Raw genomic sequence first — 18,778 nt, forward strand, 5'->3', positions numbered from 1 at the left:
CCCAGAGCCACATAGTCCGCAGTGATCAGCTCAAGGTCATTCTTGGCAGTATCATTGGTGCCCACATGAAGAAGCAGGAAGGGGTAGCGATCCGAGGGCTTGATAAGTCTTGGCAGTCTCTCCGTCACATTGTGAATCCTAGCTCCTGGCAAGCAGCAGACTTCTCGGTTTTCCCAGTCAGGGCGGCAGATAGATGACTCAGTCCCCCTGAGGAGAGAGTCCCCGACCACCACCACCCACCTCCTCTTCTTCGGAGTGATGGTCGTGGAACCCCCATCCCTAGGACAGTGCATCTCATGCCTTCCAATCAGCAGTCTCCTTCTGTTCCCTTCCCTCAGATGTATCATCTAGTCCACTCTCCGCATTAGTACCTGTGGAGAGAATACGAAAACGGTTGCTTACCTGTATCTGCGCTGCTGGTACATGGACACTCCCCTTTCTTCTTCTGGAGGTCACATGCTGCCAAATTTCTTCACCGTCCTCCTGTCCCTGCTGCGCAGCCTGCTCTGAATCTTCAGAACATTGTGCCAGTAGAAGCATATCCTGACGTCTGACCAGGAAATCTTCAGTTTCTCTTATGCAATGCAGGGTCGATATTTGTTTCTCCAGACCTTGAACCTTCTCTTCCAATATGGAGACCAGCTTGCACTTTGTACCAAGAAAGAGAATTGCAGCGAGTACCCGTTCCATACCGTGCGTAAGACCCAACGGTCCGACGTAAAGCTGGACCATGCACGGGAGAAATGGGACAGGTGGTTCAGGAAACAAAGGGACTGATCCGGTGACTGATCTGGTACGCTGTCCCCAAGCACATGTTCAAAAGCGTGGCTTAGTGCCCGGCTGGGATTTGTGCTGACCTTGGTTCTGACCTGGCAGATTATTGTTATTATTGCAGCGTCGCCTGTTATCCCTGCCTTGCCTACTGTAAGGCTCATGCCTATGACGAGGCTGATACTGGTGCTGAGGGGGAGGTTGCGGCTTAAAGGGCTTCCTCTGCGTCACCGGGCTTGCATAACCAGCTACTTAAGTATAGCCCTTGAGTCTATTCAGCCTCGCATCTGTCTGGTCCGAAAAGAGCCAGGACCCTTCAAAGGGGAGGTCCTGAATTGTATTCTGGATCTCAGGCGGCAGGCCTGACTCCTGAAGCCATGCTGAGTGCCTCCTGACCACCCCGACGCGATTGTTCTGGCCACCGCATCTGCTGAATCCAGGGAGGCCTGGAGAGAGGTCTTAGCTACTGCCTTGCCCTCATCCACCAGGGCCGTAAACTCCTGTTGGGAACCTTGCGGGAGGTTGTCCTTAAACTTCCCCACCGCTGCCCAGGAGTTAAAATTATGCCAGTTGAGGATGGCCTGCTGGTTTGCAATCCTCAACTGAAGGCCCCCTGACAAGTACACCTTTCTGCCAAAAAGATCCAGGCGTTTTGCCTCCTTGGCCTTAGGGGCCGGGGCCTGTTGTCCAAGGCACTCCCTTTCCTAGGGGGGATGCTGGAGGCCTGGATACTGTAGCTTCCGGTGCCATTGGGCATTGGTGCGGGGACCGGGACTGCTGCACCGAGTAGCTCACCCCAAGGAGTCCAGAAGGGCCAATGACTTGGCGGCCCCCATTGGGGTGCTAACCTGTCTGAGGGTCCATGCTGTCCAGAGCACGGTGCGAGTAACTGTAAAGGCCCGAGTCGGACTGCGGTGATGCCGACCATGAAAGCCATGGCAGTGCCGACGATCTGTGCCGGCGGGAGATCGACGAGCGGCTCCTAACTGAACGGGAGTGGGACTGGTACTGTTATCCCTGGGACGAAGACTGGGATCGGCACGGGCGTTCCCAGGACCAGGATCCGAGTCTGCAGGAGTTCTCCGGTGAGGGCTGTCTCGACTCCTCCCGGTGCCGGCCTCTAAGGGGTGCCGGTCAGCATCGTGTCCCTTCCGTTACTTCCTCACACCAACCCACTCCTGGAACCACAACTTCCTTCTGAGTCACAGGTAACTGGGAGTCCACAGACGCGGAGCTCAACCGGGTCCAACTCCGGGAGCGATGCCGGAACGGTGTCCTCAAACGGCACACCATTGCCGGCTTACCCCTCAACGGCACCCGTGGCATGGGTGCCAGAGGATTCTCCCTGTAAAGGAGGAGGCTCGTCGCTGACACCTCAATGAGGTCCTTCGCCACCTCAGAGGTGCCAAGTGTGGAGGGCTGATCCATTATGTCCTCGAGCCCATCGTCCACACTGAGCTCACTTAGGCCTGGCCTCGGTGGGACTCGCGGTGCTGAAGCCACCGGTGCCAGCGCCGGTACAGCGGCCTTCCCAGGGCCGACAGCTTTTGGTGTTTATCCGGTGCCGGGTCTCTTGACAGCTCCGGGGCACTATGCACCGAGGAAGCCGGAGCTTACGTCCGGTGCTCCGGGCCCGATGGCTGCAATGCAGCCTCCATCAACAACTGCTTCAAACGAAAGTCTCTTTCTTTCTTTGTTCTTGGCTTGAAAGCCTTGCAAATCTTACACCGCTCAGTTTGATGCTCTTCTCCCAGGCAATGTAGACAAGAGTCGTAGGGGTCACGAACTGGCATAGGCTTGCGGCACATGGCACAAGCCTTAAACCCATGGGCCTGTGGCATGTCCTGCGGCCCGGGGCGGGTGCTGGAAGCCTCCAAGCACCTAATCACTTAAGTGTCCACAACAAAGGTATGCTAACTAACTGATAACAGCTATCTAACTCTGAGAAAAGCTAAGAGACTGCTCTCATACAAAAGAGAGAGAGGTTGTCCCAATGCCACCATGGATGGTAAGAAGGAACTGGAGGGGGTCGAGGGGCAGGGGTATATATGCATGGCGCAGTGGCGCCACTCAGGGGGCCCCCCACCGGCCCGACGGGAGCCGCTAAGGAAAAAAGTTTCCGAAGCTCGTGCACGCGGCACGCGCACACCTAATGTGGAATGGACGTGAACAAGCACTTGAAGAACCTGAGAATCTGTTGTCTGACCTTTAGTTACTTGGATTTCTTTTTAGTTTATTTTTTATTTAAAGTGAGAACTAATTATTTTACAATATGTTTGGTAGCAGTTGCATCATCGTTCATGTAACCATGCCTGATTTTAAAAAATTCAGATGGATATTACTTGTATTGTAGTAGCACAAAGAAGCCCTAATCATTAATTACTGTCCCACTGTGTTACTCTCTGTACAAACACAGAATCAAAAAACAGTCCTTACACAAAAAAGAGTTTATAATCTATCATTTTATTCTAAATGCAAACATAAACACTGTTTCAACCAGGGAGAAACTGCAGAGTGTCATGTGACATTCCGGAAGCCTTTTCAAACAGTATGGATCCACTCCGCCTATACACATCAAAACTGTCTGCCTGCGTGCATTTCCAGAATTCAATACATTCACTCATCAAGAAGTTCTGGACAGCCTAGAAGAGTCTCAACCCACTTGTGAATCAGACCCATAACTTTCTCTTTCACAAGCCAGGAGAGTTATGAACAACTGGTGCCACTATTCTATTCTATATAAGTTTTTATACTGCACTCAACATATATTTGAGCACTTTCCAGCAGTACATTAAGCAACATGACTAGACGTCTGTCACATGCTTGTTCTCTCATCCTCTCCCCAAAGGGAGAAGCGTATGCTGTTGAGTGTTTTGGTTTGACAGGGGATTTTTAACTTAGTAGTAGTAGTAGTAGTTAAATATACCTGTGTTTATATTAGAGAAGGCCAGGTCAAAGAAATGTGCCTTGCACTTGAAGTGTAAACTGGTGAGATTTCTGGTACAGTTCTTAGGGGAGTTCATCTCTCAGTCCCATTTCCTCTCCCACACTGAGCTTTACTCTTATTGTTGAGAGTTCCGGTGTGCCAGAGGAGTAAAGTTATCGATCACGGTCTTTGTTTTGGAACTTTAGATGGTCTTTTAGATATCCTGGGCCCAGGTCACACAGAGCTTTGAACTTGATTCAAAATTCTATGGAAAGCCAGTGTAGAGAGTGGAGAGCAGGTATGATGTACTCAAGGTAGCCTGTGTTGCTAAGGAGATGCACTGCAGAGTTTCTTACTAGTTTGAGTTTCTTAAGTGCTGATGGTTTCATGCCTTGGTATATCACATTGCTGTTGCCCAGCCAAGACGAAGGCAAGAATAACTGAAGCCAGGTCTTCATCAACCAGGAAGGGATGGAGTCTTCTAGTCACTAGGAGACGGCAGAAAGCCCTACTCACAGCCACTAGTGACCAAAATAGCCAATGCCTCAGTCAGAGAAGGAATCTTCCCTACTTCTATCAAATGTGCAACAGTATGACCAACACTGAAGAAACCTACCCTGTACTCTTCCAACTGTTGCCCACTGTCAAACCTCCCATTCATGAGCAAGCTGACAGAGACAACAGCAAAATGCCAACTACAAGCTCATCTAACTGAAGCTAACATTATAGACCCAACACTATCTGAATTTAAGCCAGAACAAAGAACCAAAACTGCCGTAGTGGCACTGTTGTGTGATTTCTTCCTGTCAATGGAGGAGAGGGCAGACATCCATTCTTATCCTTCTTGACCTCTCTGCAGAATTTGACACTGTTGACCATGAGCGTCTGCTGATTCACAGGAGAGAGATATCAGGGGCCCAGCATAATGCACTAAAATGGTTTCAATCCTTCCTAAAGGAATGCATCCAATGAGTAGAGATGGAAAAGTGCATCTCCATCATCAAACCCTCACTTGTGGAGTTCCACAAGGATCGATTATCTCTTCAGTCCTTTTCAACATCTACGTGCAACCACTAACTTAACTGGTCAGAAAACATGGATTCAGGTGCCAGCAATATGCAAATGACACACAGTTCTGCCTATCCTTCACTGCATATGACCACTTCACTACCACCAAGATAGCACAGTGCTTGGATGAGATCAGCTCATGGATGAAGAACAGCTGCTGAAGCTGGACTCGAGCAAAACAGAGGTTATGCTGGTGGGCAGAGGAAAATATTCTGAACAGCTTTCAACCACTGAGTAGTCTCCATTGGCTGAAGATATACACCAACAATTCATCATTTCAGTCCAGAGTGCAGAAGGGATGTTGGATTGTTTACGGACGCTAAGCTCTCACATAGAAAGCACTAATCATGGACGCTACCACCAGCTTGGCTAGGAAATTTCATCTGTTCCTGGTGGACAAAGACGTGGATTCAGTTATTCATATCTTTGTCACCTCTCAGCTGGACTACAGTAGTGCAGTATATCTGGGCACAAAGCCTTCAGCACTTAGAAAACTCAAACTACAACAGAACGTGCAGCATGTCTCCCCAGTTAGCACAGGTTACTATGAACACATCAAATCTGTCCTCTGCTCTCTACAGTGGCTTCCCACAGACTTTTTAATGAAGTTCAGGATCTCAGTCCTTATCTTCTAAGTGCTCCATGGCCTGGGCCGGGATATCTAAAAGATAATCTCAAGCTCCAGGGTGAAGACTGTTGTCACCAACTGTGCTCCTCTGGTGCAATGGAACTCTCAACAATAATAGTAAAGCTCCTCTATGTGGGAGACAGAACTTTCTCCAGGGTAGTCCTAGACTATGGAATAAATTCCTCCAAGAAATAAGGACCTTCACAAACCTCATCACTTACCACTCCAAGTGCAAGGCACGTTTCTGGTCTTCTCTAATATAAACACAAAGCAACAGGTTGGCATATAATACAAACCAAAACAAAACCACATACTACTGAACTAAGACTCTCCACTGCACTTGCTTTGCCCTCTAGGGTGAGGATGAGAGAAAAAACAACAGGACAGATACATAGTCATGCTGCTTAATGCGGTTCTGAAAGGCACTCAGGTACTACGGTGTTGAGCACGGTAGAACAGAACAGAACAGAATAGAATAGTGACTTACTGTGATTCGCCGTAAAAATAGCACACATTCACGCTATAGGAGATAGAAGATTAGAATTTTGGGTCTAAAAATCAAATTCTCCTCTTAAAGAGAGTGAAGTAATTTTTCATCAAAACTACAGATTAAATGATTTTTTTCTACACCAGATTTCTTGTTATCAAAAGGGCCATATGAATTTGTATTAGTAGAGTGGCATAGCTCGGTATATGCTTTTGGCACTGAGTAATGGAACCATCACACTCCCTTGAGGGCTGGGAGGTTACAGCCCACTTAAGTCAGGTGCAAAAAAAGACGAAAAAAACATTCCTGACTCAGTACAGGAAAATAAATCTCCTTCCTTTGGCTACAGGTCCAAATACAACAACACAAATGCACAGCTCCTTCCTTCCACCTAGTCCAACTGCTCACAAACCACACAGGGCTGTTTCTTTCAGCCAAGAATTCACTTTGGAAAAACAAAAAACAGTTTTTACTGTGATTACAGTCCCTGGGTCTCAGCACAGTCCTCTTTCGTACAAGCCAGGCAGTTCCTCCTTTGCCTAGCTGAACTTTGGCTCAGAATCTACTAGGCTAGGAGCAGCCCCAAGAGAAGCTCCTCTGCCTTCACAGCAGCACTTTCTTTCACTCCCCACACCACTAGCTGTATCTGATTCTTGTTTATGATTCCCCCCAGTCCAGAGAAACAATTAGTTCCATCTTGCAACAGCTGAACTAGCCATAGCTACCAGCTCTTCTCTCCAGGTCTGGCTGCTCAGGCAACCTTTAAGAACACAGAACCCGTCACAGTGACTGCACCTGTTTACAGCAAATGAAGCAGGAAAATATGCTAGCTAACTTCTTTAACCACCAAGCCTGAGGAAACATAGGTAATGTTCCACCAAAAGTGGAACAGACTGACTGAGAGTGAAGATATTGGTCCTTTGTGTGACAATTCAGTAGAGGCAAAGTGTACTAACACCAACTTAGTAGGCCAAACAATAAGACAGTAAGAAGATGAAGCCTACTTGAAATCCAGGTGGAAAATGATGACTTAACTATGCTCTTTAAAGGCCTGGGGAAAAGATCAGCGGGATGTTTTACACTGTTACCAATTAGGCACTGTGAGAAGGATTGTTTGTCCATCCTTTCTATCCCTCACAGGGAGACTATGCCAGCACTCTAAAGCAGAGCAAATCTGAAGTAGACCCAAAATTCTAAAGTACTGACTGTAGCTCTCTAATTTGGGCATAAATACTTAAATTCAGCTGTACTAGAAACTCTTGCGTTAACATTAACGGAGATATGGAAATACTAGGACTTCATCTAACCTTTCAAGACAAATGAAAACTGATGGGCTGATCTGCATCTTTTCCTCAACAAGGAAGTGGCTGAGCATCATAAGCAACGAGTAGAACAAGGACTACCCATCTCTGCTACAAGAAGGAGCTAGTAATGGAAACATTTCTTTGTACTAACTCAATGCACATTGTAAAATATTCAACAGAGAAAGCAAGAATGTGACTTTAGAGCAAAACAATATGTCTTGATAGACATTCTTCTCCCCCATCCAGCTTAAAATATTGCAGCCAAAGCAAAATCTAAACCTATTAACACTTAGTTATCTTCAGATGAAGACAAAACTGCTTTGAGATTCAAATGTAATATTTTTAAAAAGAGAAACAATTGTCAGCAGTTGAAACTCAAATTTTTATACATTAAATCTTATAGAAAACGACAATGAAAAAATAGTTTCTGATCACTTGATGTAATGTAAACCTATGATTAAATTAGTAATAATATATTAAATGCTCTGAATATATAACATCTGAATATGAAATAACTCATCAGGAAGCAGCCATTTTTCTTAGCTTCATATTTTTTTTATTGAGAAAGGAAGTCAAAAGCTGTGTGTAAAGATATGGGAAAGGACAGAAATGTTCTGTGTTTTTAAGGTAGGTCTTGGGGTTTTTTCAGGGAAATATGTTATATGGATATAGATACGAACAGTTCCTTCCACTTCCAAAAAAATCTGAATAAATATTTTTTGTAACTATGTAAAGATATATTAAAATCACTGAAGTTTTCTATTAAGAAATAAGGGGAACTATTTGGCAAAAATGTAATATTATGCCTTAAGGGGTGGAGGGGGGAAAATGCTGTATATTTCTAGCCAGCTACAAAAAGTCTCAACAAACCATACATGCATTATATTGCCAGCAAGAAAGCTAAAATGCTCACCTGTTCAATCTCTTTGGTTTTTGTTGCAATTGCTTTTGAGCGGCCAAGAAGCTGGTTGTCTTCATACAATTCTGTACTGTCTGTTATATTTGTCTCTGTTTCTTCTGTCCGTTCAACATACAATGGAGCTGAGGACCCCGCCTTAAAAAAACATAAGTAATACTTACATTTTTGCTCTAGATGCATTAAGTTCTACTTGATACTATTACTCAAATACCATTTCACTCTTTCAGAAATTGATCAGTGCAAAATTTTTACCACTGAAATTTGAAAATTACACAAAAAGATACAAAAAACTGATTTTTTGACATTGAACACTTATGGATATGACATCAACAGATAGTTAATTTATGAAAATTTACACTTTTAGTAAAATTCAGAAATGCTCTCTGAATCAGTCCCTTGATCATGTTGGACATCCCTATAAGAATCATTTACTTGCCCTTTTTCTGAGAAGTTGGAAAGATGATGCTGGTAATGCCAGCAATGTCAAAACTAGAAATCAACAATGAGGGGTGTGGTGAATCTGCTACAGGCCAACAGGCAGGATCACAGGATTGAAAACTTCATGGAAGAACTCTTGTGGCATTCAAATGTACAGGATAAATATTGACGCGGGGATTTAACTACTTAGATATTTGTTGAGTAACAAATAAAAACATGCACCAAGAGGATTCCTAAATTAATTAGAAGATGATTTTTGAAAGTACTAACAATGTGCATGGAGCTCTCTAAGACAGAAAATGTGTTCATGACCTATGGAGTTTAGACTCCAACTAGAAAAAGCCTCTAAATTTACTCTGTATTGATAGGAAGGAAATGACTGAGAATGTAAGGATAACAGGGAAACTGAGAAATAATGAGTACAAGTTATTTGAATGCACCATCATATAGAAATGGGTTCACAGAACAGTATCGTTAAAGGGTGATTAGATTTTATAAATGCAAAATTGATGAAGAAATCTAGTAAGGCTTGACAGAAGTATTCTCCATTGTGGAAGATGACTAATAAATAACGACTAATGAATAATAAAACATCATAATTAAGAGGAAGAACACAAGAAAAAGAAAACAGCTAGCATAGTCCTGAGGGCCTGTTTAAAACTCGAGACAATATAGATAATTTAAAAAGCACAGTTGTATTGTTACTGTACTAAATCTTGTAATGTTGTCTCCCATTCATTTGAAAGGGAGTTAAGCATGCTAAAAAACGTTAATTCAAATAAAAACAGTTCAAACAACATTAAGAACCAGACCAAAAAAAAATCGGTATTAGAAAAATCTAAAGCAGCCATTACGTTCTTAGCTCATTTTGTTGAGCCGAGGTACTGTGGCACAAGATGTTAGCCAGTATTTTGATATGGGAACAAACACACCCCTGGCTTGGAAAATTTCTTTAATACTTCATAGTCAGAGAACTAAATTTTTAAGCACTGGTGAAAAATACCCATGCTGCAATACCTCCCCTCAAAGCTTCAGCTCAAACCCCCCATCTATTTAACTTGCATTCCCACATTTTCATTTCCCAAACCAATAAATCAGCTCTATCTCCTGTAAAATTGACAAAATATCCTAAGTAAAACAAATTCCTGGCTCCTCCCACATCCCGATTCTCTCTCTTTCTGCTTTACAGAGCTGATGTACAGAAAGCTCTTGGCTTCTCAGCAGTTCTCCAGTGTGCCACTCTGTTTCTTCTTCTCTCACTCTTCCCTCCCTTCCTCTTAAAAAAATTTCATTCTGTTTCCCTCCTCCTCTAAGAATGGCAGCTTCTGCTGGTCTGTTCCCTGAGTCCCCTCTTGTTGAAAGAGCAGTGACCACTCTGCTGTTCCTTTCCTGGAGGGGAACCATGGCTCACGTACATGACTCAACCCACTTGCCCAGTTAAAATTTTCAACCTCCCAAGGTTAAGTGTACATATTGCACAATATGCAAATGATCAGATACTATAGTGCTGGGCACGGCTGTAAACCCTAGACAGATGTAAACTTTGACTCAATCAGCTGAGTTTTTGAGACATTATATTTGACTTATAGTATTGTACTACATGTTTTCATGGATCATTATTAAAGGAAATTTTATCTTCAGAATAAACATGCACAACAATGTTAGGAACAAGAAACTTCCATCCAGGCCAACATGACCGACAGTAGCTCAGCATTAACTGATTTATCTGGAGGCCTAGATTAATTCTGTGATAGGGGCATTATATTTGGTATGGGGGGCAAGGGCAAGGGGGCTAGAAGAACTAGCATGAACTAGGTGCACAACAGGAGATAAGGCCTTCAGTCCCAAGAAGTGTTGGGGAGATGGGAGAGCGGAGGCAAACGAGCAGCACAGTTTGGGGCCCCAACATATTTCAATCTGCCAAATAGGCTTAGTTCTGGAGCTAGTAGGTATTGTGATGTAACTTCTCCTGCCCTGGAAACATACATACACACACAAGCACCCTCTTTACAACCTTTCTGAACACTGCTATTTCACTAAAGTAGTACTAGGTAAGAAAGGCAGAACTGTGGCTCCGTACTTCCTGGAGATGCACTGAGTTAGCTTCAGAATCTGCTATGTCTTCCACATGGTCCAGTACACAACATCCACAATTTTACAAACAACATTCTAAATAATAAATATAAAACACAGACACACACACACTTAATACAGTAATCATTTCTGTGTAAGAAGAAAGTTATTGTCATTATTATGATGTACCTAATCTACAAGAGAAAAGGATTATTCCTTCAGTCTAATTCTTTTTAATGCCAGAAGTATGAGAACCACAAGAAGAGAATTTCAATAAATAATACACAGACTATTTTTGTTATTTTCCAAATTATTTACACATACATGTAACACACACATATACTAACTATATATTTACACAAAAGGACTCGTCTGAATTTAACATTCTGAGCAGATGTTTCCTATGCAGGAAAGAACCAAATTATATGTAGGAGTTTATATAAACAGTAACAGTAAGTGCTACTTTATTTTTCTCTAAAATGACTAACTGTAGAATCTAATTCATTCATATTAAATACTGGAAGACCTACTACAAATTACCAAATTTTGCCTCTCAAAATTCCCTTGCACCTTTAGGATCCAATCATGCAAGGAGCTCATATGAGAGAACAGGGGTCTGCCAGCGCAGGGCTTCCTGCAGGTTTGGAGTCTTATTGTATCCATTTTAGTTCAGTGTTAATTCATACTATGCTAACAAACTATGTGAATTTTTCAAAAATAATTAAATCTCAGAAGCAGAAGATCTCTCTACAGCATTCTCCTATTAAATATTTTCTGAAAGGTGGAGCTCTACTATCAACTCTTTGCTGAATTGCATATTTTATAAATCATAAAATGCAGGTAACCAAAATGTTACTCTTGCAATATTTTTAAATAAATATGAGAATATACCAGTCTTACATCATATTCAGTAATATCAGGTAAATTGCTTTCATCGGCCTTCTCTGATTTTTCAGCTGCCCATTTGCTTGCAGCCTCTGCAAGTTCCTTTTCAGACAGCCTGCTGCTTTTATCCAAGACCTGTACAAAAAAAATGAATGTTACCGGTTAGATTTAATATAAAAATACCTGAAAAGTTCAAAGAAGCAATTATTCAGAATCAGAAACAATATTTTCAAAATGGGAAATAAACCATGAAGTCATGTTTGTCTACTGGACTAAGAATTAGAAAAATCCCCAAACCAAAGAATATGCATTTTACTATACTAAAAAAAAAGGGCAAACTTTTCAGACTTATTGTTGTTATGCTCAAGGGAAACTAGACAAGGTTATGTAGCAGAGAAAATGGAAAAGTGGTGATTTAGGACTTTAGAATTAAATTAAAAAGATAAAGAGATCAATAGGAAGCAATGTATAAATATGCAAAAAGGAGAAGTTAGACCGCAAAGGTAAGATTTGTTTAATAGCGCTGTCTGGTTTGCAAGGATAAAAGGCTATAACAAATCTAAATACAAATAAAGGATAAGTATTGTGTACAATACACAAAGGAATCTAAGTTAGTTTGTCTTTTTCATCAACAAAAGTTGATTTAATAAAAGATACCATCTCATCCACCTTGCCTCTAAGTTAATTAAGTTAATTATAGCAATCAGGAGACTATTCTGTAAATTATTTAAGTTATCAGAAAACTGCCTTCATTAAGACCACTAATTTTTGAGGTGAAAATGTGGATAATGCAGAATACAAGTTACCAATGTTTTGGGATCTTTTTAATCTACCTTTTCAAATGGAAATGGTCACATCAATAGTGTTTTAGAAATGGTCACCCACTAAGTGCATGACCTTGATTGTTTTGTTTTTGTGAGTGGTATCCATTACAAACATCCATATACACAGGAAACAACACCCAGTCAGGAACAGCTATCTCCCCAGATCTTGCTTCAACCTGGTATATATTTTATGTACATATTATTTACAGAAATGTGTTCATCTAAGACTCTCGGTGTATGTATAATTATATTTAAAAAAAAAAAACTACACTACCAATTAAGACCAAAGTCCAAAAATGGTAAGAGTTTTCTAGATTCTCTGAAGTTTTGCCACCACTCCCACAGCTATTCATCTTGTCTCGCGCTTTAAAAAAAAAACAACAACACTGTGAAAACAAGTGTTTCTTACACCATGACTTGAAGGTCAATACATTAAGAATCTGACAAAATGGTAGGCAAAGCAAATTCTACAATAAGACTACATCTCCAGACTCCTCATGATTACGCCCACAGACTCAGTTCTCAACTCCATGGTATCACACAGAAATAGAATTGGCCTCTGAAGTAAAAAGGATCAAATCCCTGTTAGGCTTTACAAATTAAAGTCAACACCTTTGGCTGAACTCAGAAAAGAACTGGAAACTACTGTGGATCATGGAGTACTGGTGCAGTGTTCTCTCTTTTGTATGTAATCTTTACAGAAGTCAGGAGGCATTGCAAAGAGAGAGCAGTCTGAGGTGCATAGGAAGGGAGGTGATAGATCTCCCCCTCCTCCCCTAGCACACTGGCTCATAAAGTGAGCAGCCCAATCCATTTTTCCCAGCTGCTCAAAGCGTCCTGCACATACCCCAGGAGCAAATATCCAATCTTTCCAATCTGCTCAACTTTTCTATAGTCTTTTTGTGTCGGAAAGAACACTTTCAACCTGACTCCTTCTCACTCTCCAAAAACATCCTGTACCACAGCTCCATTACAATCTCCTCCCTTTCCTTGACTGCAGTCCTTGAAAATATTTTAAAATAAAATTTTACCCTTGTATTTGTCAGTAACAGTCAGCTCTGCACGATATGAAGATAAATTCAGATTCACACCATTTATATAATTTCAATAACCCACAAATAGGAACCCGTAGGATATCAATATCCATGGATTACAGCAAAGAGAATCTGGCTCAAAAATATGTAATTTAATTCTTATAAATCATAAGTAAGGCTACGATTATGTCACAAAGGTCACAGAAGTCATGGAATCCATGATTTCCAGTGACCTCTGTGACATTGTGGACCCACACAGCTGACCAGCCGCCCTGCAGTGTGAAAAACTGTTATCTGACTGAATGTGCTACTTTGGGTGTACTGAGCATGCTCACACGAACTGAACATGCTCAGTAACATCTGCTGAAGCCAGCAGTGGGAGACCCAGGCAGCAGCCCAGCCTCCGTGGGGGACCCCTGCAACTGACTGGCTGCCAGCATGGGCGGGGACCCCGAGCTCCCCAGCTGCCACCGCTGGCAGGTCCCCCCCTTGCATGCTCAGCTGCCACAAGCCGCTGGTCCCTGCAGCTCCCAGCTGCTACAGGCGGAGGAGGGGCAGGGCGCTGGACCCTCCTCCCTCTCCATTTTGTCAGGAATGTTTTTAGTAAAGGCAGGGACAGGTCACAGCTTCCGTGATTTTTTGTTTCTTGCTGGTGACCTGTCCATGATTTTCACTAAAAATATCCAGAACAAAATCGTAGCCTTAATTATAAGTCAATAAATGTAGATATAAAGAAATCTCCAGTATACTAAGTATAACATAAAAGTAAAAAGATCCAAGGAGGATTAAGTTACAATGAACTAAATTTAAAACCACTTTCCTTCGGATTGAAAGCATCCGCACAGGGTTTAATATGCTATAACTTATACATATTGACTAATCACCTTTAATTGAACCACCTTAACTGTCCAAATAACTTTCTGCATGTAGAAAAGCCCTCAGTGCAAGATGCATTTAATTGATACTTTCCCAACATAAGTCAAGTTTGATAATAAAAACAGGAGTTAGATACTATTTTATAATTAGAAAACAATGTAAAGCACAAATCTTCAAAGTTCTTCTAAGAAGTTTTAATTCAAGAGCTGTGAATATTGCCAAACGTTTTTTTCAGTATGCAAAATAAAGCTCCGACATCATTTCTCCAACAGGCTGCATAATTTAAAAAAAACAAGTTTGGTTACATAAATAGATTTCACGGCCTAGTTCCTCTAGACTTGTTTTAAGAGGAAGGCAAAAGTAAGTGTAAACAATCCCCTATTCCACAGTCCAACTAATCAGATAATCATAGAATATTAGGGTTAGAAGAGACCTCAGGAGGTCATCTAGTCCAATCCCCTCCTCAAAGCAACACCAACTAAATCATCCCAGCCAAGGCTTTGTCAAGCCGGCCCTTAAAAACCTCTAAGAATGGAGATTCCACCACCTCCCTAGATAACCCATTCCAGTGCTTCACCACCCTCCCAGTGAAATAGTGTTTCCTAATATCCAACCTAGACCTCCCCCACTGCAACTTGAGACCATTGCTTCTTGTTTTGTCATCTGCCACCACTGAGAACAGCCTAGCTCCATCCTCTTTGGAACCCCCCTTCAGGTAACTGAGAACTGCTATCAAATCCCCCCTCATTCTTCTCTTCTGCAGACTAAATAATCCCAGTTCGCTCAGCCGCTCCTCATAAGTCATGTGCCCCAGCCCCCTAATCATTTTCATTGCTCTCCGCTGGACTCTCTCCAACTTGTCCGCATCCCTTCTCTGGTGGGGGGACCAAAACTGGACGCAATACTCCAGGTGTGGCCTCACCAGTGCTGAATAGAGGGGAATAATCACTTCTCTTGATCTGCTGGCAATGCTCTTACTAATACAGCCCAATATGCCATTGGCCCTCTTAGCAACAAGGGCACACTGCTGGCTCATATCCAGCTTCTCATCCGTTGTAATCCCTAGGTCCTTTTCTGCAGAACTGCTGCTTAGCCAGCAGGTCCCCAGCCTGTAGCGGTGCATGGGAGTCTTCCTTCCTAAGTGCCGAACTCTGTACTTCTCCTTGTTAAACCTCATCGGATTTCTTTTGGCCCAATCCTCCAATTTGTCTAGGTTACTCTGGACCCTATCCCTACCCTCCAATGTATCTACCTCTCCCCCGAGCTTAGTGTCATCTGCGAACTACCTGTTCAGCCCAACAATCTAGCCAGCTTTCTATCCACTTTATAGTCCATTCATCCAATCCATACTTTTTTAACTTGCTGGCAAGAAAACTGTGGGAGACCATATCAAAAGCTTTGCTTAAGTCACGATATATCACTTCGATCACTTTCCCCATATCTACAGAGCCAGTTATCTCGTCATAGAAGGCAATCAGGTTGGTCAGGCATGACTTGCCCTTGGTGAATCCATGCTGACTGTTCCTGATCACCTCCAAGTGCTTCAAAATAGATTTCTTGAGGACCTGCTCCATGATTTTGCCGGCGACTGAAGTGGGCTGACCGGTCTGTAGTTCCCCGGGTTCTCTTTTTTCCCTTTTTAAAATATGGGCACTATATTTGCCTTTTTCCAATCATCTAGGACCTCCCCCGACCGCTCCAAATTTTCAAAGATAATGGCCAACGGCTCTGCAATCATATCAGCCAACTCCCCCAGCACCTTTGGATGCATTAGATCTGGACCCATGGACTTGTACATGTCCAGCTTTTTTAAATAGTTCTTAACCTGTTCTTTCACCACTGAGGGCTGCTCACCTACTCCCCATGTTGTGTTGCCCAGTGCAGCAGTCTGGGAGCTGCCCTTGACCGTGAAGACCGAGGCAATAAAAGCATTGAGTACTTCAGCTTTTTCCATATCATCTGTCACTAGGTTGCCTCCCCCATTCAGTAGGGGTCCCATACTTTCCCTGACCACCTTCTTGTTGTTAACACCTGTAGAATACCTTCTTGTTACGCTTCACATCCACTGCGAGCTGCAACTCCAATTGTGCCTTGGCCTTCCTGATTACACCCTGCACGCTCTAGCAATAATTTTATACTTCTCCCTAGTCATCTGTCCAAATTTCCACTTCTTATAAGTTCCTTTTTGAGTTTAGGTTCACCAAAGATTTTACTGTTAAGCTAAGCTGGTTGCCTGCCATATTTGCTATTCTTTCTGCACTTTGGGATGGTTTGTTCCTGCACCCTCAATAAGGCTTCTTTAAAATACAGCCAGCTCTCCTGGACTCCTTGCCCCTTCATATTAGCCTCCAATGAAGTAAAAGACTTAGCTTTTGAATTATTTTCCATTTGTTGTTTTATACCACAATTTTAACTTTTAACAGAATTTTGCATTTAACTGTTTGTAACTGCATCAAGCTAAATTTATACAAGATTTAAACCAATTAGTGTGTCCATAAAACAAATTAAAAAAACTGATTTTAGCTAAACCTGTGCAAATTTGGGGTGTCAAAAAGTCTATCTCAGTTTCCACATCTATAAAGTTACGAGACTAAAGCTATGTCTACACTGGCAATTGAACAACAAAAGTTTTGTCTTTCAGAGATGTTAAAGCCCCCCATGAAAGACAAAAGTTTTGCCACGACAAGTGCCAGTGTGAACAGTGTGTTGTCAGCAAGAGCGCTCTCCTGCTGACAATGCAAACGTCGCTCGTTAGGGGTGGAAGATTTTTGTCGGCGGGAGAGCCGACAAACAGCAGCTACGCTGTGTGACTTTTAGCGGCACGGCTGTAGCGATAGTCCTGTTGCTAAAAGCTGTGTAGTGTAGATGTGGCCTATCACTCACATATCCTGGAGCGGTGTTGAGAATTAGTTAATGTTAGCACACCAGTTTGAAAATCATGAAGAACTGCGTAAGCGTGAAGTACTCGGAATGGCAGAGCACTGCAGAACTCTGATCAGTCCTTTCAATTAACTGTTTCCGCCTTTCACACCTAGTTAGTCTTTCGCTCAGGATTTCCATGGTTTTTAGTATTTCAAGGGAAAGTTTTCTTAATTGTTGTCTAAAAAGTGAACTCAGAACCTATGCTGGTACACTGAACTACCTGTGGGGGATGCCATTTTCTTTAAGATTCTGTTCATGCATGTCCACATTTCTCCTTACTCCAGGGGAAGCTGTTGAATATAATAAAACACTCATCTTGCTTAGTGGCGAAACACACTGCCACTGACTGTCAAACAAGAAGCTAGGAATCTGAATTTAACTTGGATCCTCTCATGGGAAGTACCACTATTAAAAACAAGAACAAAAACAACAGAAACATAGTTCACCTTTGAAGAGGATACTGCTGTGGAACCTGATGGGGATGTATCTCTTGACGTTTTCAGTGACTGAGAAGAAGGTCTCTCTTTACCTATAAAAAAGAATAGTTAGAAGTTGTGTACACTCTCTCTCTCCACACACACACAGGAGAGTGAGTGCCTTGCAAAACTGTAATGAAAATTTACCAGCCCATGCACAAAACCTCATCAAAAATCTCCTCATCCTTTGATGATGATAATAATCTAATGCTATTCTACTTGCTTATCAAAAATAAAATTGTCTCTGGCTAAGAAGATGAAGAGTAGCTTTTTATAAGGCTGACATTTAGAAAGACTATTTTTCTTATTTCCATTATTTAACTGGAAGAATATTTCAGTTTAAGATTGTTGGATATTGTTCTATATTCCTGTAAGAAGTGAAATGAGAAATTCTACATCTTTTCAGTGTTAAACATCGTGTTCAGTCACCAATCATAGGACCAAAACCAAAGCTTGGGAAATTGGGTATTCACAAGGGTAGGGTTAGCAGTAGAATAGGAAATTCTGCAAAGCAATAAACCCAAAAAGTCCCAATGACAAGTGGGGATCCCTTTGTAGTACCAGGGTCTTACTTCTCAATGTTCATGCCAACAAAATTAAAACAGGAACAACTAGCAGCTACTGTTCAAAATGCAGTCATGAATAATCTTGCCAAATGTCCGTTATGAGAAGCCTGCAGCAGCAGAATACTTCGTAAAAGCATAGACTAATATTTGGCATATATTTAATTAGAAAGAGAAATAAATTGAAAGTAACCTTAATTTATTAAATATTTTTAAAAACCCTGATATGAATTACTTTAACAAAACTAATGACAACTAAATACGTTTGTAATTGAAGGACCCAAGTAATGATATGTAGCACGAGTCATTTCTAGTGAGCTATTTACTTTGTATGTTGTAAGATGATGTAAATTAAGAATGCACCCACCACTGTGCATTTTTAAATACCAATATCTGAAAGAATTAAGAAATTGAAATGTATATTTTAAATAGATCTGGAATGTTAAAAAAAGAAACATTTATGAGTTGCCCCTTTTCTCTCTCCACAGATTTTCAGGATACTCTGGCTACAAAGGATAGAATTTAACACCAACCTAACTGGGTGAGGAAAAAGGAAGACCAAACAAGCAAGTGACAGCTGCTCC

General features: G+C 42.0%; 1 protein-coding gene across 20 annotated transcripts in view; it reads right to left on the reverse strand.

Annotated features, from left to right (window-relative positions):
* The window catches only part of PPHLN1 (periphilin 1), a 166,022-nt gene that overhangs the window by 79,781 nt on the left and 67,463 nt on the right, over positions 1-18,778 (reverse strand). For all 20 annotated transcript variants that reach the window (XM_043549100.1, XM_043549031.1, XM_043549026.1 and 17 more), the window contains 3 exons: positions 17,602-17,684; positions 11,515-11,634; positions 8,098-8,238 (listed from right to left, as the gene is read on the reverse strand). In XM_043549100.1, the coding sequence (XP_043405035.1) occupies positions 8,098-8,238; positions 11,515-11,634; positions 17,602-17,684 (344 nt within the window). The remainder of the gene's footprint in view (positions 1-8,097; positions 8,239-11,514; positions 11,635-17,601; positions 17,685-18,778) is intronic.

This window comes from Chelonia mydas, chromosome 1 (assembly GCF_015237465.2).
Source record: "Chelonia mydas isolate rCheMyd1 chromosome 1, rCheMyd1.pri.v2, whole genome shotgun sequence".
NCBI classification, from domain to species: domain Eukaryota; kingdom Metazoa; phylum Chordata; order Testudines; family Cheloniidae; genus Chelonia; species Chelonia mydas.